The sequence below is a fragment of the Plectropomus leopardus genome, chromosome 15 (assembly GCF_008729295.1).
Source record: "Plectropomus leopardus isolate mb chromosome 15, YSFRI_Pleo_2.0, whole genome shotgun sequence".
NCBI classification, from domain to species: domain Eukaryota; kingdom Metazoa; phylum Chordata; class Actinopteri; order Perciformes; family Serranidae; genus Plectropomus; species Plectropomus leopardus.
Window position 1 is genome coordinate 23,458,173 of NC_056477.1, and position 21,862 is coordinate 23,480,034.

A 21,862-nucleotide genomic window follows, 5' to 3' on the forward strand; every position below is an offset into this window, starting at 1 on the left:
TAAAGTCCTAGAAAAATGTATGGAGTTGCTGTGACTGGCCCCTGGCCTCCTGGCATTTTTCAAAAGTTGAGTATTCCTTTGTTAGAGACTTCACACTAAATGTTGAAGGGGTGCATGATCTACAAGTTTACTTTCAGAGAGATGGGGTAGATATGAGAGTGAGATTTTACAAAGGATTGTTTGATTGAGCAAAGCTGGAGATATCTAAATGTTTAGACTTTTTTTGCCACAGATGGTGTGTGTAAAACTTTAATGAGACATAAATAAGACAAAAGTGCTTACAAATAGTATATTACTGCAGCTTTCACTATTATTTATGTGTGGAGCAGCTATGTTGGATTAGTTGGAAATCCAACTTCAGAGGGCAGTTCAGTTGAAATTCCCCAGTGGGAACTCAAAAATGAAGTCTTCCCAGTGCAAATATAAACAAACTATTAGATTCCCATCCTGTAAATGCCCATATATTGAAACCAAGCTCACAGTTTGTAGTTATGGCTTTCCATTTATTGATTTCAGTTTTTCAAACACAAGCTGACTTAACCTTGACAGCATAACAGGAGGTATTTTTTTCAGACTTGAAAAATCTCCTCCTCCAGAGCCACAGAGGATTTATAAAAAGTGGTTTCACAGGCTCAGTAGAATTACACGTGACTAGTAAACTGATTCTCATGTGCAAAACCAGTACACTTTACTGTTTGGTTTGTTATTTTTTATTTTTTGCACACACAAGCTGCTTACAGTTCATGGAGAAACAGTTAACAAAAACAGTACTGTGAAATTGCAATGATCTCTTCCACCACACAGCCTGAGGGTGTCAGGCTGTTGGTCCATCATCATAAAAAGGACTGGGAGGAGAAAACTGTAAGAGGTCAGACTGGTGGAGCAGGAATTGACTCAACCTTTATTTCACACAAAGATACTTTTGCTTTTGTATCAGGATCTGTCAATGGTTTGATGAGGTGGTTGCTTTTAGAATGCACCGCTGCCTTTCTTCCACTTCATTTAGATTTTAGGTTTTACTTTTTTTTCCCCAGAATGAGGAGAGGAAATGTCAGGAGAGCAGAACTTGTGGCTACTTTGCAGCATCCTCTGTCTGTGTTACTTGCTCTTAAGATTTCATTTTGGTTCTCACCAAGATATTTTCTCCTACAGTCTGTAACACAATACCCTTGTTCTGTCTTTTCCCAGTCTACTATGTTAAGTGAATCCTGGATAGCAAATGTCACGTTTTCCCATAATAAGTCAAGAAGACAAATACCTGTTTCCTCTTTATTAGAAAACCTTATTAGTCATGTTGAAAGTGAACACTGTGTAAAGATGTGTTTTTTTTATCACACTTGATTTATTTTTTCCTAGTTTAATTACTTATTTAAATTCCACCCCATTTTACTAATGTTTTTTTTCACATGATCTATTGTTAATTTTATTCACTGTTTTAATTGTAATCATGCTTGGGCAACACATGTTGAATGTCCTGCCAGTAAAGCCCATTGAATTGGATCATTCAAAAATAACAAACCATTTTGATAATCAAATTATCTTATATGAGTGGTATAAATTTGGTCCTCAGTAAAGGGATATTGAGGACATTCTTTGCTCTCTTGTATGATGATAATTCCCTGTAGGATCTTCCATCATTATATTGATGAATGGACTACAAGATTCAATTTAGGCTCCCATGCGGGTACAGCGGACACACCGCATGCTGGAGAAGGAACGCATATTATCCGTTGAGTTTAATACATTCAGCAAGAAATAGTAAATACAGCTGTTCAAGTTTCCCATGTCTCTCTGTGTCTCGCTTAGACCTCAACCACCATCTATGTCCAAATTGTGGATGAAAATGATAACGCTCCAGAGTTTCCTGAGGAGGAGTATGTCACAGTGCTGAGCGAGGGGCCAGACACAGTGGGTGCCACCATCGCCACAGTAACAGCCATCGACCCAGATGAGGGTCTGAATGGTACCTTGCGATACGCTATTGCTCACGGAAACCTGATTCAGACCTTTCATATTAACAGCATCACGGTGAGACACAAGTGGTATACATTGGTGTTACAAATGCAAAATACCCCCCCAAAAAACAAGTTTATTAACCTTTGGTGTATGATGTGTGCATTTAGGGGAGGATCACAGCTGTAAAGGAGCTGGACTACGAGCTCAGCAACGGTCACTACGCACTTGTTGTAACAGCTACGGACCAGTGTCCAAGTCCTGCTCTTCGCCTGACATCGAGCACAACAGTAAGTATGCAAATGAGTCACATTCTTTTATACAATTAGCTAAAATTATATGGAACATTTTAGAGCTGAAACGATTAGCCAGTTAATTGAGTGGTCATTAGAGAAAATCAAAAGTCAATTTTGACCATTTATATATAATGTAATAACTGATCAATCATTCTAGTATTAATGAAGCAAACATGTCAAAGGTTTGATGGTTCCAGCACTTCCAATGTGAGCATTTGCAGTTTCATATTATTGTAAACTACATAAATTTGATCTTTGGACCTTTGTCCAGACAATTTAATTCCTTGGACTTTCGAAACTTGCAATGGCCCTTTTTTTCCTTTTCTGACTTTTTGATAAACAGTTCTATATGCAGTCAATGAATTTAACAAAAAAGAGAAAGATTTAACAATAATAATATTCACTTTCCTCCTATCTGTGCATACACATAGAACCAGCTGTTTGCATTCTAAATCCCACATTTTTGTAGATTTGAAAAAAATAAAAAAATTTGTCGATGGCCTTGTTAGCTTGCTTTGTTTAGGTAATGTGCAGAAAATTGATTAAATAACAGCTAAGTTTGATCCATTGTGATATATTCACATCAGTTTTGCGGTTGTTTCTTCATCCTGTTGTCACTACTTTACATACAGAAAAAAACCATACGACCTCATATCACTCTGTTTGTTTGTGGAACTGAAGATTTGCATCAGGATCTCAAGGGACAAGAACCTGAAAAGTTTGAATTTAATGTCCAATTTATGCAAATACTACACTGAAGAATCGAGAAATTTAGAAATACTTGATTAATTGAGGTTATAGCGATCTGCTTTTAACAACAGCAAAACTATATATTGAAATATCCATGTACAAACTTTCACACAACTCTCCCAGTATAATCTAAGTCTCAGTTATCCAGTTGTATGCTCAGTACTTCCAGAACACATGCAATTTCACTTTAACCTATTTATTTAAAACTGAACAAAAAATGAACCTTATTTATCTTCTCTCTCGCTCTTCAAAGCCAGACTCTATTGACAGAAACAGTCATTTTACCTCGCTGTACACTGGAGCTGCTGATCACTGCCTTGATCAGTTAGTTAGTTTGTGTTATTGTGTGACTCAATCTGAACTAATCCTTTAAAATGCACACTGTTTTTGGATTCTTCGTTCATTTTGGGGGGATTGCAGGTTCATAAATTCAGTGTAACGCTGGGTGAGCAATTGATATATAAATGCACATTTGGGGGTTAAATTGTTCCTTTAAATCCTTATGTTACTTTCAAAATGTGTTGTGATGTCTTGGTAGAGGTGACATGCGTTTTAAAGCTACATGTGATAAACCATATTACTGTGGACTTGATTAGTTTTGGTGTTTATCCTATTTCTGTCAAACATACTGTACATGTCACATACTGTCACCTGTTTTTTTAGTGGATGTGTTAAAACTCACTCTCTTCCCTTCTGTAGGTGCTGGTAAATGTCCTCGACGTGAACGATGTGACACCCACTTTCCCCAGAGCTTATGAGGGACCCTTCGAGGTGACTGAGGGCCAGCCAGGACCTCGGGTCTGGACTCTCAGAGCCAGTGATGAAGACTCTGGGCTCAATGGAAAAGTGGAGTACAGCATCACTGGTGGAGATCATCAGAGTTAGTATTTGATTGTTCTATCAAGAGACTGATTTACGGTTAAATACTCACAATGCATCTCTGAGCCTCTGTCCCTGTCTCTCCGTCAGATGAATTCATGGTTTCACCAGTGGAAGGTGAGCTTCGGGTGAGGAAGGATGTGGAGCTGGACAGAGAGACAACAGCCTTCTATAACATCACTGTCACAGCCAGAGACCTGGGTACACCGTCTCGCAACAGCTCGGTGGGCCTCTATTACACAAACATAGAACATTACATACACATTACACACACAAGCAGGCACACACTCACGTCATATCCTCTTAAACATCCAGGATCTTGCAAATTTAATCGCTGTGTTGCAATCTATCTTACGTGGACAGTGTCACAACATGTTGAGCACTTCAGTTCCCAGAGCCATTCTCACAAACTATACTATTGTACCAAATCCATGATCAGACACTGCTCCCCTTTTTCAGGTCTCTGCTTGAAAAATGTCTTCACTTAAATATAGAGTATATCTCAGCAACCACAAGGCCTATATGAATAATCAAGGTCTTTAGCTAAACATAACAAATTGGAGATGAACTTGAGTACTGTAACCATCAGTTTAGATGCTACTGAACCTCATTAAATTAAGGAACAAGACAGAATTTTAAGATCAAGACTGCGGAAGAATCATGGGAAAAACACAGCCTTTCTCAGTAAATTTCCATGATGTCTCAGCCCCCAGGCTTTCTCCTCTCAGCCATATAAACCCATCTTAACCAATAGACACCAGGTTTTTCGACCCATATGGACTACTGAATTGTTTTAAGGAGTTGTTACTGTGGATAGTGTGCAGTAAAGGCTATTTGGAGCATTGTTATGCGATCGTGTGAGAGTGTACGAAAGTTGCAGAAACTTTTGTGAACTTTGGAATTGTGTGAAAACTGTGTGGTTTAGGTGGAAATGGCTAAGCCATATAGCTTGTTGTGATCCACCAGAATCAGGTGATATGCAGCATGACCATATTCTCTGGTCTTTAAATGCCTGTTGACCCCGCCTCCCTGAATGCCCCACCAGCTGGTGCTGTAGAGTATAATACAGCTAAAAAAGCCACTTTGACTAATACATGCTGTGGCATTTAAGATAGTAAGTAAATGTTTGGGACGCGTCCTAATCTCATTTGTGTATCCCATGTTAACTATAAGGCAAGGACTGTTTTTAAAACATATTAGAACAGGTACTTAATGAGTATTTTTGGTGCGTTTATGAGGAGTTGTGTGGTACAATGTGACATTGTTGTACAAAGACAATCTATATAGAAGTTACTATGAACAGGCATGGGTTCAAAATCTTATTAATTTCGTGTGGTTTTTACTTTAGGTGGTGGTGGGGGTCCATGTCCGAGACATCAACGACAATGACCCAGTCCTCCTGAACCTGCCCTTCAACACCAGTGTAAGTGAGGGTGCCACCATACACACTTCTGTGGCCAGAGTTCGAGCGCGGGATGCAGACAGCGGACGGAACGCGCTGCTCACCTATAACATCACCGCCGGCAACCGCGATGGAGCCTTCTACATCAATGACACGGTGAGATAAAGACACTGTCTGATTTAAAGAGTGACTGGACACCCCCTAAAAATCTCATCTTTCCTGACCTCCAGGGGCCCTGGTGACATAAAGACTCAAGATGACTTTATTTGTCCCTGGGGAAATTTACCTTGGCCATAAAAGCTTTTGGGTGTGGTTATGGGTTCAATAGAACACACCCCAAAAGGGATGCTGGGTGTGTTCAGAGTTACAACACGCGTGAAACTTTTAACCACAGTAGGGTGCAAAAACTGATATTCGGCTGTTAAGTTACCTTTTGAGTAAAAATCACAGAAAAAATCAGACTTACTGATGAGGTAAAGGTGGAGCAGGTGGTTGAAAAAAGGGAATCATGGTGGGAGAAGTGTGAGTCTTGTAACTGTCAGCTCCCAGATCTGAACAAACGTTAGGCTGTCACTTTAACCTGAGATATAGATGTTCAAGCTCCGTTTCATTAACAGTCTGCACTTAACACTTCTACACCCTCATTACGATATAATTACAGTTCAGCAGATGTGGCAGCATACACATTTGTGGATGTACAGCATAAATCTACTACAGAGTTTACAAATACTGTATGTCTTTTGGAGAGGGGAAAGGGAACAGACATATGCTGTAGTAGTGCCTTGGTGTACACAGGTAATATGTAAGAAAACATACTTTGATATCAAGAATGAATCTCTAAACACACTCATGGCTTACCTCTTCCTCTCTGTATCTGTCAGACAGGTGTGGTGCAGGTAAACAGACCGCTGGACAGAGAGCGAGTGGCTGAGTACAGACTTACCATCACTGTCAAAGACAACCCCGAGAACCCCCGCATCGCTCGCAGGGTAATTCCATCCTCTTTTGGGCATATACAGCAAATGTGCATATATTTCCACATCAACAGTTTCACAGAGAAACCACTCAAACTGATGTAAAACCTTTTTTATCTTTTCAAATCAGCTTTATAGGAATGCATAATAAAAGCCATTCCTGTTTTTTTAGGTGATTTAAGGGATAATTCAACCCAACATGAAAAGTACATATTTTTCCTCTTACCTGTAGTGCTCTCTGTCAATCTAGATTGTTCTGAGGTGAATTCTTTAAGCAGCTGTTTTGTGATTTAGGTTGATAACCTGTGCTGTATTTAAGTGCAATTGTAGTTTTAAATATGATTTTATGGGTCTGTGTGTATCTTGCTCATCATGAAAATCTCCTGCACACTATTGACTTATAAGAGTAAGAGCGTGAAAACCACACAAACTGCAGTTGCATTTTTTCCATAAAAACATTGTGGTGTGCTTTAAACGTTGCTTCTGTGGCAAAGGTGAGAGACTGACGTAACCCAGAACTTACAAAAAGAAGAAGAAAAAGTCAACCACCAGCGCTGTAAAAACAGCCTGTTAGCATGCGCACAGAACAACAACAACAGTTACACCTCTCTTCTTCATAACAGTGGAGCGCTTTGTAGCAATGTGCCTCTTAGGGCTGATACACTTATTTTTCTCTTCTTCTCCCTTTTATTCTCATCTTTACTCTTCATCACATAATCCTTTGTATTTTTTTCTTCATCACCTCTCCTCTGTCCCACACCACCAGGATTCAGACCTGTTAGTGATCACCATTCTGGATGAGAATGACAACAGGCCAGTGTTCACCAGGACCAGCTACAGGGCTGAGATCACAGAGAACTCTGCAGCAGGTAGCACTCTGGCTGGTGTGTCTAACTCTTTCTCTTTCCTTGAGTGGGGGCAATCTGTAACTGAGCATCGAACCAGAACACCGTCTGTAACACTGTCTCCCACACTTCCTGACTTTGTTTACATACGGCTCATTTTCAGTGACTTTTTTTGCTTTGAAATTTAGAGATGAGACAGAAAGGCTGACAACTTTGCAGTTCTATGGATTTGTTCACAGCGTTTGCCAATCTGTCACAAGAGCGGTCAGATTATTTGGATGTAAATATGTTTGATTATCAGTTATCCAAGTGGTGGCAACAGCATTTTCCAGCGTCTCTTGGCCAACGGTGCACTTGCTAATACTACGCTCAAGTCAAACTCAGAATCTGTAGCAGATACAGCCACAGAAAGCTGTCAGACTGACTGTAAAAAAAAAAAACTAACTCCGCTGTGATCATTTTACTTCCCCTCCTGTCCCTCTCTTTATCTCCGCCCGTCCTTTAGGCAGCACAGTAACAGTGTTGAATGGGCCAGTTCTGGCTGAGGATAGAGACATTGGACCCAATGCTGTTGTGAAGTACCGCCTGCTGGGTGCCAGGGTGGACCTCTTTACTGTGGACGCCAATTCTGGTAACATCACAACAGCTCAGCAAGAAGACAGCGAGAGGAAAGTAAAACCTGCAGTGCAGTAATGTCTCTGAATCTCCCTCCAGGTGTGATACGGGTGCGTCAGGGGGCAAAGTTAGACCGTGAGGCATTTCAGGAGCCACGGGTGGAGCTGTTCCTGGTTGGGGAGGACGTAGGAGGTTTAAACAGCAGTGTCCCACTCACAGTTACCATCCTGGACCAGAATGACAACCCTCCTGTCTTCAGTCCATCCAGTTTCAGCGTTCGTCTCCCTGAGAACAGCCCCACTGGTGTGTAGATTTCTTCCTGTGATTATCTCCATCAACTAGGGTTTGCATGTTGGGAATGGCAATGATTAACATATGTGTGTGTTTGCATCCTTGTTATTTCTATGTCTCTTTTCCAGGTGTGGTGGTGACTCAGCTGTCAGCTACTGATGCTGACTCTGGCTCTAATGGCTGGCTGATGTATCGGCTCGAAAGTGGTGCCCAGGACCGCTTTGTGGTCGACTCACTCTCTGGTGCGGTCCTTGTGGGCAACACCACCCTCGACAGAGAAGAGCGGGGGTCCTATCGGCTGGTCGTCATGGCAACTGATCGCGGCACACCCCCTATGTCAGGCACAGCCACCCTGACAGTCATCCTTGATGATGTAAACGACTCACGGCCCCGTTTCATAGAGCCTGTAACCATGATAAATGTCAATGAGTCTACACCGCCAGGTGTGGTGGTGGCCACACTGACAGCTGAGGACCCTGATCTGCATCCCCGACTGGAGTATTACATCATCTCAGTGGAAGCAAAGGATGATGGGAACAACCCAGTGGATGGCCTGCAGGAGTCCTTTGGCATTGATTTACACACTGGTACGACATGTATCTCAACTAAATTTGTTTCTTAATCTACAAAGTTTAACTTTCACTGATGGTGTTAGATTGCAAACATACTCAATACATTTCAGAAAATAATTTGATGTGTTATGGTGAATTTTCAGGTGCAGTGTTTGTACGCAACCCACTCAACAGAGAGCTGGTAGCTACATTTGAGATCATAGTGTCCGTCCATGACAATGCCAGTGATGTTATTGACAAGTCAGGGAGTGTTCCCAACGGTAAGTCCAGTTTCGAACATGAATCCTGTCTTCAGTGTCACACATTCAGTGAGTTATTTTCCCTCTGTATCTCTTATTATTATGGCCTCTTCTACAGCGAGGCTCACCATAAACGTGTTGGATGTAAACGACAATGCCCCTCGTTTCCGGCCCTTTGGAGTGTCCAACTTCACAGAGAAGATTTTAGAAGGAGCTCAGCCAGGCACAACACTGCTATCAGTGTCAGCTGTTGACCCAGATAAAGGTCCCAACGGCCAGGTCATCTACCAGCTGCTCCACCTGCCCCGAGGGGGATACGTTAGACTGGAGGACCCCTCCACTGGTATGACCACCAGCAATAATGTTATTCCTTGGTTGTTGTTTTATAAATTTTAAATATTTGTATTGGCCAGTAAATTCAAACTGTAACACTAACTGTGTTATAAATGTCTTAGGTAAGATTGTAGCCAACCAGACGGTGGATTTTGAGCAGGTACAGTGGCTGAATTTCACGATTCGGGCCAAAGACCATGGCACTCCTCCCAGGATAGCTGAGCTGCCAGTTTTTCTGCGCATAGTGGATGTAAATGACAACAACCCTGTCTTCCTACAACCCTCTTATCAGGTAATGGACAGAATATTAAGAGACAAATTGGACCCACTGACGCAGAATTAGAGTTAGAATTAAATTTAGAGTACTGTTTCAAAAGAAGGCATATTAATTTAATATTTTTAAGTTACCACTTATGTACCTTGAGATATGCAATATTAAAAAAGGCATTCAAGAATTCACTCATAGCCGACATAAGCTTGACATTGCAGGAAAATCAAAACAGGTCAAGTCAATTTTATTTATAGAGCCCATTATCACAAAACATAGTTTGCCTCAGACGGTTTTACAGTGCACGACATCCCTCTGCCCTTAGACCCTCACATCGCCCAAGGAAAAACTCCCGAAAAAGAACCCCTGTAACAGGGGAAAAAAAAGGAAGAAACCTCAGGAAGAGCGGTAGAGGATGATGAGGGATCCCTCTTCCAGGACGGACAGAAATGCAATAGATGTCGTAAATAACAAATGAAATACAATTGTGGCAAAAAGGAAAGAGAAAGAGAGAGGGGGGAGGGGGAGAGAGGCACAGCAATAGTGGAAACAGACGCATGTCATATTACAATAATGATAGGCTGATAAGACAAACTAAAACTGTATATATTCTGTATATGTTATTATTTCAGAAAGACTGGATTTAGGCATATGCATATTTTTAACCCTCCTTGCTGGTGATGGCCATGGCTAGAGGCATTCTCATGATCACGATATCTCAGTAATGCCTTCAGGGAAATTTTTCAATTTGGCACAATGCTTGCGCTTGAGGATGAACTGATTTGATTTTAATGGTTAAAGGTAAAAGTTACTGTGACCTTGTCCCTCCCATTCTTGTGAATGTGATATCTCAATAATGCCTTGAGGGAATTTCCTCAAAATTGGCGCAATCATCCACTCTGAATTCAACAGTAAAATGGTTAGATTTTGGTAGCTGAAGGTCACTGACCTCACAAAATGTATTTTTAAATCAAGAATTCATGCACTAATTATGACAAAAACTCACACAAATGTTAAATAGAATAAAATAATGAAGTGATGACATTTATATTCAAGAGGTCAAAGGTCAAATGTGACATCATAATGTTCCGCAAAAACACTAACGGTCATTACCTAACGTCATAACTCAGGAATAGGAGACATTTTGTTGCTGTTGGTGTTCGCCTTGAAACTGCGCTGATTGTGCAGATCTTCTGTGCTGTTGAATAAAAGATGTGTGTGAAGCATCCACATTATAGAATGCATAGCTTCTTTGCAGCAACATCCATATCCGAAGCATAATCTACTGCCATGAGTCTGGACAGACATGGGTGTAAACTGTAACTGCAACTGGTCTGCGGGGGCATACAACCGCAAGGCAGTAGTTCCAGTTTCCAAAATTCATGAACAAAGCCTATTGCTTGTGTTGTATTCACTTATTTTAATGAATCAATTTCTTACCAAGTGTCCTATCTCAGAGTTTTTTTCATGTAAAATACTGAGTTCAGTCACATCTTGGTATTCAACAACACAACTCAACATGAGATCTCAATTTTTATATGTCTTTATCTGTGTTTGTAGGAGCCTGTGTTTGAGAATGTGAACCTGGGCACTGTCATAGTCCGTGTCAGTGCCACAGATGCTGACTCTGGCCTCTTTGCAGTCATCGAGTACAGCCTGGTAGACGGGGAAGGCAAGTTTGGCATCAAACCAACCACTGTGAGTTAACCTATTTAGTAACTCTTCAGCTCAGTCAGCCAACACAGCTGCGCCTGACTCCCTATCAGAGGGTGTCAACAATGAGTGTCATCCTGCCTGGAAATGAAAGTTTAAACAAAGCCTTCTAAAGACAAAGACAGTCTACATATTTGACCTCCTTGCTCCATTTCTGGCAAACACTCAAATAAATGTCTTGATTCATCAACCACTCCCACTCAGTCCTTGTTCTTCTTCCTCATCATTTCTTCTCCTCTGTGTCAGGGAGAAATCTACATCCTTTCTCCTCTGGACAGAGAGACAAAGGATCACTACACTTTAACTGCTGTCGCCCGTGACAACCCTGGTGGCAGCGCCAACAACAGACGAGAGAATTCTGTCCAGGTAGAGATTCAATCAGGGTTTAATTATGTATTTCAGTAATAATCTGCACTTTTTAAATTAGCACATATAAACATAAAATATCATCTACAGTAATACATTTACTAAACCTTTATGCAAATAAGAGGCCTGAATATGATTTGTAAAACATGACACTAAATTTCTGTCAACTTTAAATTGAGTTGCTGAAGTAGAATATAGCATATTTTGCTGATTACTTTATTTCAACAAAATCAATATGTGAAAAAGCAAAAAACTAGCCAAACTGTACTGGATTTTTACACCGTAAATAGAAGTTTGAGAGTTTAAAAACAAAAAACCCTTGAATAAACCTTAGATTTAAGGAATTCTTACATTTGGGTATTCGGTCATTGTAACAAAGATATATTTACAGAATAGAAAATTATGAAGTTTTCAGCACTCCCTGGTAGACAAACCATTTAAAGGTGATATCTTCCCTGCACCAAATTGTGTTGTTTTATTGGCTGTTGGCAATATACGATGAGCTAAAATATGTTGACGTTTCAGTCAAGCTCTACATGACCTTTCCTAGATTGTAACCTGGTATCAGGAATATTCTGTATTTGAAACTTTATCTGCCTGTCGGTGCATGTCAGGTCCTGGTGACAGTCCTTGATGTCAATGATTATCGGCCGCGCTTTACGGAGCGAGTTTTCAACACCAGCGTGTTTGAGAACGAGCCCAGTGGAACGTCTGTGATCACAGTGAAGGCCACTGACCTAGATGAAGGAGAAAATGGAGCGGTACTCTACAGCATGCTGGGAGCCCATTCAGGTATCAATGTACTAATAAAAGCCTCAGTATGGTCACTTTACGAAATATTCTGACAAAATTCAATAGTTATTAGAGCTGTCCAATAAATGTCCCACTTTTACTTCTTTTATTTCTTATTTATGACATACTCAGTTAGTGGAGGACTGTTGCTCTAACTTGGAAAGGGTTACATACGGGGCTATACATATGGTTCAGCACTCATAACTATTCTTAAGGCCAGGATCTGTCTCTGTCTTTTCAGACGCGTTCTCCCTGGATCCAAACACCGGGCTGGTACGTTCTCGCCGTCTGCTTCAGTCTTCTGAACGTTTCAACCTGACAGTGGTGGCTACAGACCAGGGGCGTCCTCCCCTGTGGGGCACTGCAGACCTCATCATTACAGTCATAGACGTCAATGACAACAGACCAGTGTTTGTCAGGCCCGCCAATGGAACCATCATTCATATCTCAGAGGTATCTGCATGTTACTGTTATCTTTTGCTTTGTGTGATCATAGGATTTTTTTTTCCTTTTTTTGATTGCATAAGTTCTTATTTGTTGAAAAACAATGTTTATACATGTGTAGGGATGCATGACCCCAATACCAAAACTGCCAAAAATTAGTACTAATTGGATGTTTTTGCTTTCTTTTACTAACATTTACAATCTGTTTAACACCTACCTCAGTATGTGGGATTCATTGCAACAACTTTGAGGGAGTGCTATAACTAAGAAAAAATGAGTCAGTGGCTCATTGACACATCTGCTACTCACAGTCTAATGAAACTCTTACCAGAAACAGTGTATTATATTTTAAGGACAACTACAATGAAACTGTATTTAACATGGATTAGTCACATCTGGTCAATAGCCAATGAGTGTCATATGGTCAGTATCAGGTCCAGTATCAATATGCAAAGTAGATCACTACAATAAGGGCTTCTTTAATAAATCCCTGAGAAGCTCTTGTGTTTGAGTTACACAGCTGTTTAGTTCATCTCCAAACAGCAGACAGAAAAAATAGTTATTAGCTGGTGAACATAGTGGAGCATTTAGGTGCTAAAGAAACAGATATTTTTCTCAGGATTTAGTGAGGAGCAAAACAGACCCAAAAGGAGACAAAATATTGAACTAGCCTTTGAACTAACAAGCACGCCTTTAAACGAAAGGATAATTATAGGGCTCCATGTCCACTGCATGTGTTAAACGGCAACTTTTTGCCTACAGTTTCATCAACTTAGAGGTCCCGTCCAAAACATGCCTGTTTCGGAACGGGCCAATCGCTTGCTGAGAACCACTAATACAAACACCTTCACAGTCAACATTACATTTCCCAGGGTCCTGAGCAACACATCAGGGGCCAAACAGCTATGGATTTGTTATGTTTTATTATATTTTCATTATGTTTTATGTTTAAGCATAAAAAAATATCAGATTGTGTTGCTATTCCAACTTGTTAAGCAAAAAAATGAACAAAAGGCTCCAAAAGTATGGACCTCCAAAAGTATAACATTTCTGACTTACGGTGTAATTCTCCTTCAGAGGAAAACACTGACAGACATGCTCTCTACAAGTACTATTCCGTGACCACTTTTTTTTTTTTTGCATTTTCATGTTATAATAAACTATGACCTTTGTTGCAGTTTTTATTTAATACTATGCTGATTTTTTTGCATACAATACTGTAACCTTTTTTTGCATTTTTTTAAGACATAATTTGCAATCACTTTTATTTTCATATTATTACATGCTATACTATTATTATTTCAATTTTTTAGAACTTATTTTGCATTTTAAAGACATATTACACTATTTACACATTTTATGACATTATACTATGACATTTTTATTACATACTATATTACGACTTGTTTTACATTTTTCTGACTACTTCCTCTTTCTGATGCTGGGTTAGGGTTAGGGTTAGGGTTAGATTTCTTTGCATGACGGCTTAAAGACACAGACCGTATGAGGAAAAGTATTTTTCTGACCATTAAAACATGTTAATCTGTATTTGGGGTTTCTACAAGAATAGGTATGAACCTGCAAAAAAACATAAAAGGTCCTCTTTAAAAAGTGATGATATGTCAGTGTTTTGTTCACAGCTTGTTTCTGTTGCCCTCAAATAGCTAGAAAATAATTTATTCCAGGTTTAATATTACTAATTACTCCTCTGCTATTTCTGCTTTGACATGTCAAAATGTCTGTGGGGCAAAAGGTTGAGATTTTTACTTGGATTCTTAAAACCATTTGCAAACCTGAAAACATTTCTGTTATAGTTAACCTTTAAGATACAACTTGAGAAGTTCACAGAAGCACAAACTGACAATCTTTGTCCGTGTAGGAGCAGCCCCCAGGCCTTCCGGTGTATGAGGTGCATGCAACAGACTCTGACGAGGGGGTAAATGGAGAGGTCCGCTATGCTTTCCTGCAGACTGGAGCAGGTAACAGAGACTGGGAAAACTTCCACATAGACGCCATGTCAGGAGTCATCACAACTACTGTGAAACTGGACCGGGAAAAACAGGCCCTTCTTAGCGTGAGTAAACTGTGTGTGTGCAGTTATTGTATGTAACTGCATAGGTATGTATGGCTCTAACTGAGTGCAAACAACTTTCTCAGCTTATTATTGTGGCCCGTGATATGGGCCAACCAGTGCCTTACGAGACCACACAGCCTCTGCAGGTGGCACTGTTGGACGTTGATGACAATGAACCTGTCTTCCTTAAACCACCTGTGAGTATGAAGCTACATCATAATATAGTATATATATACACATAATAGTTATCTGTACATAAAGGCAGCTATTTTAAAGTAAGTTATGGTTTTGTGACACGTGTGTGTGTGTGTGTGTGTGTGTGTGTGTGTGTGTGCATGTGTGTGTGCGTGTGTGGACCTCAGCGCGGGAGCTTGCCTTACCAGAAGCTGATAGTGCCTGAGCACTCTCCTCCGGGTACTGTGGTGGGGAACGTAACCAGAGCTATGGATGCAGATGAAGGCTCCAATGCCGTAGTCTACTACTTTATTGCAGGTAATTCATTGTCCTACAGACACGGCAACATGCTTAATTTTTAGCTGTGCAGGGGTAAGAATGCCATTAAAAGTTTGAGTGAAACTATTCATGTTAACTAACAGTAAATTCCAATTATATCTTGTCAAAAAGTGAAAAAAAAACTGCATTGTTAAGAGTTTGTTCAAAATGTGAGAAGAAATGTCATATTACAATATGCTGTAAAAAAAAAAAAAAAAGTGAGAAAAAACACCACAGTATATCATATCATCAAAAAGTGTGGAAAAAAAACGTCAATTGGTATGTTGCCAAAAAGTGAGAAGAAAACTTCTTAGTGTAGTATGCTGTCAAAAAGTGTGAAAAAATGTTTTTTTATACTATATTATGTCGCAAAAAGTGAGAAAACAGACATCATATTAAAGGGACCAGCAGCCCTTTGCTGCAAGTCATCCCCCTATCTGTAATCCCCATTTCCTGTCAACTCTCCAGCTATCCTGTCAAATGAAGGCAATAAAATCCCCCCAAAATATCCTTAAAAAAAAGTCATGATATAGTATGTCGTCAAAAATAGCATTAAAACCTTATACTATTGTATGTCGTCCAAAAAAAACATGAAAAATCATACTATATTATGTTGTCGAAAATAGGTCATAGTCTATAATTCCGTCCAAAAAAGCATAAAAGTCATACTTAATTATGTCATCCAAAGTAGCATAAAAATGTCATATCATAGTATGATGTTTATGTCATAACTATGGACAGTATACTATAGTATGACATTTTCTCATCATTTTGGACAACATTCTACACTCTGATGCTTTTTTCCATCATGTTGGACAACATACTATGCCATAATGTTTTTTCATCATTGTGGACAACATAGCACACTATGATGTTTTGACATACTAAAGTATAATATTTTTTCAAAATGGACAACGTACTATACTATGACTTTTTTTTCATCATTGTGGACGACATGCTAAAGAATTATGTTTTTTTCATGGTTCTGGATGAAATGTTATATTTTGATGTTTTTTGCATAATTTTGGACGATAACTATACTATGACGCTTTTTTATCTTTTTTTTTTTCATCGACCTACTACACTGTGACATTTTTGACATTTGTGACATAATATACTATGATATCTTATAATCATTTCGGACAACGTACTTAAGTATGACATATTTTGATTATTTTGGACAACATTTGTGTATTGAACGTTTTTTCATCATTTTGGACGACATACTACACTATGAAGTTTTTTTTCATTTTTGGACGACACTATTTGGTGTTTTTTTCACACACTTTGGATACATGGTGTGTTTTATCATGATTTTGGATGACATGCTCTAGTGTGTAGTTTTATCATGATTTTGGATAACAAACTATAGTATTTAGCTTTTCCATGACTTTGGATGACATACTACAGCATGACATTTTTTTTCATGATTTTGGCCAAGATACTACAGTATGGTGAATTTTAAAGATTTTGGACGACATATTGTTACATCATGTTTTTTGCATAAATTTGGATGACATACTACTATGACCTTTTTTCGTGATTTTGGACAACATTGTTTTTTCATCATTTTTCGACAAACTACAGTATGTCGTTTTTGTTAGTTTTTTCGACATGTTCTATTATGTTTTTGGCCTTTTTTTCCAACATTTTCCACTATAACATTTCTCAACATGCTATTTTTATGTAGTTTTCAGCTATTTTTTGGACATGTCATATTTTGACATTTTTCGCCATACAATACTTAAACATTTTCGGTCTTTTTTTTACATGCTATATAATGATGTTTTAGGACTTTTTGGACATTCTGTACTAAAACTTGTCTGACAAATTTTTAGTTTGGTTTTTTTCATCATATTTTGAATTTTTCGCTATACAATAGTATCGCTTTTTCGAATATTTTGTTCAACATGCTATATTATTATGATGTTTAGAGGTTTGTTCAACATTCTATACTATGACGTGTCCCGATATGATATTTTATGTGGTTGTCACCTGTTTTTTGGACATTTCATATTTTGACATTTTCCAACATACTTTACTATGGCCTTTTCGGTCGTATTTGACAATCTATATTATGATATTTTTGAACATTTATCCAACATTCTATACTATGACGTGTCTCAACATGCTATTTTATGTTGGTTTTTTTGGATATGTCATTTTTTGACCTTTTTTGACATACTACACACAATGATGTTTTCAGTCAATTTTTCAACATGCATGTTATGATGTTTATAGACATTTTTGTTCAACATTCTCTACTATGACATCTCACAACATGCTTTTTCATGTTGTTTTCCAATGTTTTTCTGGACATGTCATATTTTGCTATTTTTTGCACTGCTATAGTATGTCGTTTTTTTTTTTTTTTTGTAAATGCTATATTATGATGTTTATGGATGTTTTTCAACATTCTTTTGATATTCTATTGTGGTTTTCAGCAGTTTTTTGGACATTTCAAAATTTGACAATTTTGGACATACTATGCTTTGACTTTGTTGTTCGTTTTTTTTGACATGCTATATATTGTGATGTATTTGGCTGTTTTTTCAACATTCCATACTATGACATGTCTGAACATGCTATTTTGTTCGGTTTTCAGCTGGTTTTTGGACATGTCATATTTTGACATTTTTCAACATACTACACTAAAACGTTTTCGGTCAATTTTTCGACATGCTATATTATGGTGTTTTTGAATGTTTATTTGACATTTTATGCTATGACACTATTTTGTGCAGATTGCAGCTGTCTTTTGAACATGTCATATCTTTCACCATACTATGGCATGGCGTTTTTTTTTTTTTTTTTTTGACATGCTAAAAAAGGTGTAAGAAGGCCAAAGAAAACCAAAAGCATCCATTTTTGACATTTCTTAAAAATGACGAAAAAATGGCATATTAAAGCTTGTAGAGTTACGTCATATTATAAAAAGTGGAAATTAATAGTATAGTATGTCAAAAAACGTCAAATTTTGACGTGTCAAAACAATGCCTAAAAACGACATATTAAACATATAGAGATGTCAAAATACTAAGTGGAAATAAAAGCCAGAAAGGCCATACAATTGATATTTAGCATGTTGAAAAAATGGCCAATTACGCCATATTTTAGTACGTCGAAAGTGTCAAAATTTGACATGTCATAAAAATGACTGAAAACAACATATTTACTAGTTGGTAAAGACCTATCATACTATGCAAAGTGGGAATAAAAGCAGAAAAAGGCCAAAAATTCACAATTTAGCATGTTGAAAAAAAATGGCCAAAAACGCCATAGTATAGTATGTCGAAAAAGTCAAAATTTGACATGTCATAAAATGGCTGAAAACGACATATAATAGCTTGTAAAGACCTACTTTACTTTACAAAGTGGGAATAAAGGCCAAAAAAGTCCAAAAACTTCATTAATTTAGCATGTTGAAAAAATGGCCAAGAACGCCATATTGTAGTATGTTGAAAAATGTCAAAATTTGATACTTCAAAAAATGGCTGAAAACGACATATAATTGCTTGTAGAGACCTATTATACTATACAAAGTGGGAATAACGGCCAAAAAAAGTCCAAAAACTTCATAATTTAGCATGTTGAAAAAATGGCCAAAAACGCCATAGTATAGTATGTCGAAAAAGTCAAAATTTGACATGTCATAAAAATAGCTGAAAATGACATATACTGGCTTGTAGAGACCTATCATAATATGCAGAATGGGAATGAAGGCCAAAAAAGTCCAAAAACTTCACAATTTAGCATGTTAAAAAAAATGGCCAAAAACGGCATAGTATAGTATGTCGAAAAAGTCAAAATTTGACGTCAAAAAATTGCTGAAAAACGACATATAATAGCTTATAGAGACCTATCATACCACACAAAGTGGGAATAAATGCAGAAAAAGTCCAAAAACTTCATAATTTTGCATGTTGAAAAAATGGCCAAAAACGCCATAGTATAGTATGTCGAAAAAGTCAAAATTTGACATGTCATAAAAATGGCTGAAAACGACATATAATAGCTTGTAGAGATCTATTATACAATACAAAATGGGAATAATTGGACAGAAAGTCCCTAAAAACTTCATTATTAATCATTTTTTGAAAAAATGGCCAAAAACGCCATAGTATAGTATCTCGAAAAAGTCAAAATTTGACATGTCATAAAAATGCCTGAAAACGACATATAATTGCTTGTAGAGACCTATTATAATATACAAAGTGGGAATGAAGGCCAAAATAGTCCAAAAACTTCACACAATTTAGCATGTTGAAAAAATGGCAAAAACGCCATGGTATAGTATGTCGAAAAACTGACAACTTTTTGGGAGCAAGTTCCAAAAAATTGTTTAGCACGTTGAAAAAATGGCCAAAAACGCCATCGTATAGTATGTCGAAAAAGTCAAAATTTGACATGTCATAAATATGGCTGAAAACGACATATAATAGCTTGTAGAGACCTATCATATTATACAAAGTGGGAATAAAAGCCAAAAAAGTCCAAAAACTTCATTAATTAGCATGTTGAAAAATGGCCAAAAACGGCATAGTATAGTATGTCGAAAAAGTCAAAATTGACATGTCTGAAAAATGGCTGAAAACGACATATAATTGCTTGTAGAGACCTATTATTCTATACAAAGTGGGAATAATGGAGAGAAACGTCCAAAAACTTCATAATTTAGCATGTTGAAAAAATGGCCAAAAACGCCATAGTATAGTATGTAGAAAAAGTCAAAATTTGACATGTCATAAAAATGGCTGAAAAACGACATATAATGGCTTGTAGAGACACCTATCATAGTATACAATGTGGGAATAAAGGCAGAAAAAGTCCAAAAACTTCATTTTTTAGCATGTTGAAAAAATGGCCAAAAACGCCATAGTATAGTATGTCGAAAAAGTCAAAATTTGACATGTCATAAAAATGCTGAAAACGACATATAATTGCTTGTAGAGACCTATTATAATATACAAAGTGGAATGAAGGCCAAAAAAGTCCAAAAAACTTAACAATTTAGCATGTTGAAAAAATGGCCAAAAACGCCATAGTATAGTATGTCGAAAAAGTCAAATTTGACATGTCATAAAAATGGCTGAAAACCACATATAATTGCTCATAGAGACCTATTATAATATACAAAGTGGGAATAAAGGCAGAAAAAGTCCAAAAACTTCATTATTTTGCATGTTGAAAAAATGGCCAAAAAACGCCATAGTATAGTATGTCGAAAAAGTCAAAATTTGACATGTCATAAAAATGGCTGAAAACGACATATAATTGCTTAGAGAGACCTATATAATATACAAAGTGGGAATAAAAGGCAGAAAAGTCCAAAAACTTCATAATTTAGCATGTTGAAAAAAATGGCCAAAAAACGCCATAGTATAGTATGTCGAAAAAGTCAAAATTTGACATGTCATAAAAATGCCTGAAAACGACATATAATTGCTTATAGAGACCTATTATAATATACAAAGTGGGAATAAAGGCAAAAAAGTCCAAAAACTTCATATTTTAGCATGTTGAAAAAATGGCCAAAAACGCCATAGTATAGTATGTCGAAAAAGTCAAATTTTGACATGTCATAAAAATGGCTGAAAACGACATATAATAGCTTGTAGAGACCGATTATAATATACAAAGTGGGAATAAAGGCAGAAAAAAAGTCCAAAAAACTTCATAATTTAGCATGTTGAAAAAATGGCCAAAAACGCCATAGTATAGTATGTCGAAAAAGTCAAAATTTGACATGTCATAAAAATGGCTGAAAACGACATATATAATTGCTTGTAGAGACCTATTATAATATACAAAGTGGGAATAAAGGCAGAAAAAGTCCAAAAACTCGAACATAATTTAGCATGTTGAAAAAAATGGCCAAAAATGCCATAGTATAGTATGTCGAAAAAGTCAAAATTTGACATGTCATAAAAATGGCTGAAAACGACATATAATAGCTTGTAGAGCCCTATCATACTATACAAAGTGGGAATAAAGGACAGAAAAAGTCCAAAAACTTCATAATTTAGCATGTTGAAAAAATGGCCAAAAACGCCATAGTATAGTATGTCGAAAAAGTCAAAATTTGACATGTCATAAAAATGGCTGAAAACGACATATAATAGCTTGTAGAGACCTATCATAGTATACAAAGTGGGAATAAAGGCAGAAAAAAGTCCAAAAACTTCATTTTTTAGCATGTTGAAAAAAAAAATGGCCAAAAACGCCATAGTATAGTATGTCGAAAAAGTCAAAATTTGACATGTCATAAAAATGGCTGAAAACGACATATAATTGCTTATAGAGACCTATCGTACTATACAAAGTGGGAATAAAGGACAGAAAAGTCCAAAAACTTCATATTTTGGCATGTTGAAAAAATGGCCAAAAACGCCATAGTATAGTATGTCGAAAAAGTCAAAATTTGACATGTCATAAAAATGGCTGAAAACGACATATAATTGCTTGTAGAGACCTTATAAACATACAAAGTGGGAATAAAGGCCAAAAAAGTCCAAAAACTTCATAAAATTTCGCATGTTGAAAAAATGGCCAAAAACGCCATAG

General features: G+C 37.4%; 1 protein-coding gene across 1 annotated transcript in view; it reads left to right on the plus strand.

Moving 5' to 3' along the window:
• The window catches only part of cdh23 (cadherin-related 23), a 227,593-nt gene that overhangs the window by 172,054 nt on the left and 33,677 nt on the right, over positions 1-21,862 (plus strand). The window contains exons 37-56 of the mRNA XM_042501637.1: positions 1,807-2,028; positions 2,124-2,243; positions 3,699-3,879; positions 3,969-4,102; positions 5,227-5,436; positions 6,162-6,269; positions 7,021-7,138; positions 7,605-7,730; positions 7,814-8,017; positions 8,134-8,592; positions 8,721-8,837; positions 8,935-9,159; positions 9,272-9,441; positions 10,978-11,115; positions 11,377-11,496; positions 12,111-12,288; positions 12,530-12,741; positions 14,612-14,806; positions 14,890-15,003; positions 15,169-15,298. Coding sequence (XP_042357571.1) covers positions 1,807-2,028; positions 2,124-2,243; positions 3,699-3,879; positions 3,969-4,102; positions 5,227-5,436; positions 6,162-6,269; positions 7,021-7,138; positions 7,605-7,730; positions 7,814-8,017; positions 8,134-8,592; positions 8,721-8,837; positions 8,935-9,159; positions 9,272-9,441; positions 10,978-11,115; positions 11,377-11,496; positions 12,111-12,288; positions 12,530-12,741; positions 14,612-14,806; positions 14,890-15,003; positions 15,169-15,298 — 3,481 coding nt within the window. The remainder of the gene's footprint in view (positions 1-1,806; positions 2,029-2,123; positions 2,244-3,698; positions 3,880-3,968; positions 4,103-5,226; positions 5,437-6,161; positions 6,270-7,020; positions 7,139-7,604; positions 7,731-7,813; positions 8,018-8,133; positions 8,593-8,720; positions 8,838-8,934; positions 9,160-9,271; positions 9,442-10,977; positions 11,116-11,376; positions 11,497-12,110; positions 12,289-12,529; positions 12,742-14,611; positions 14,807-14,889; positions 15,004-15,168; positions 15,299-21,862) is intronic.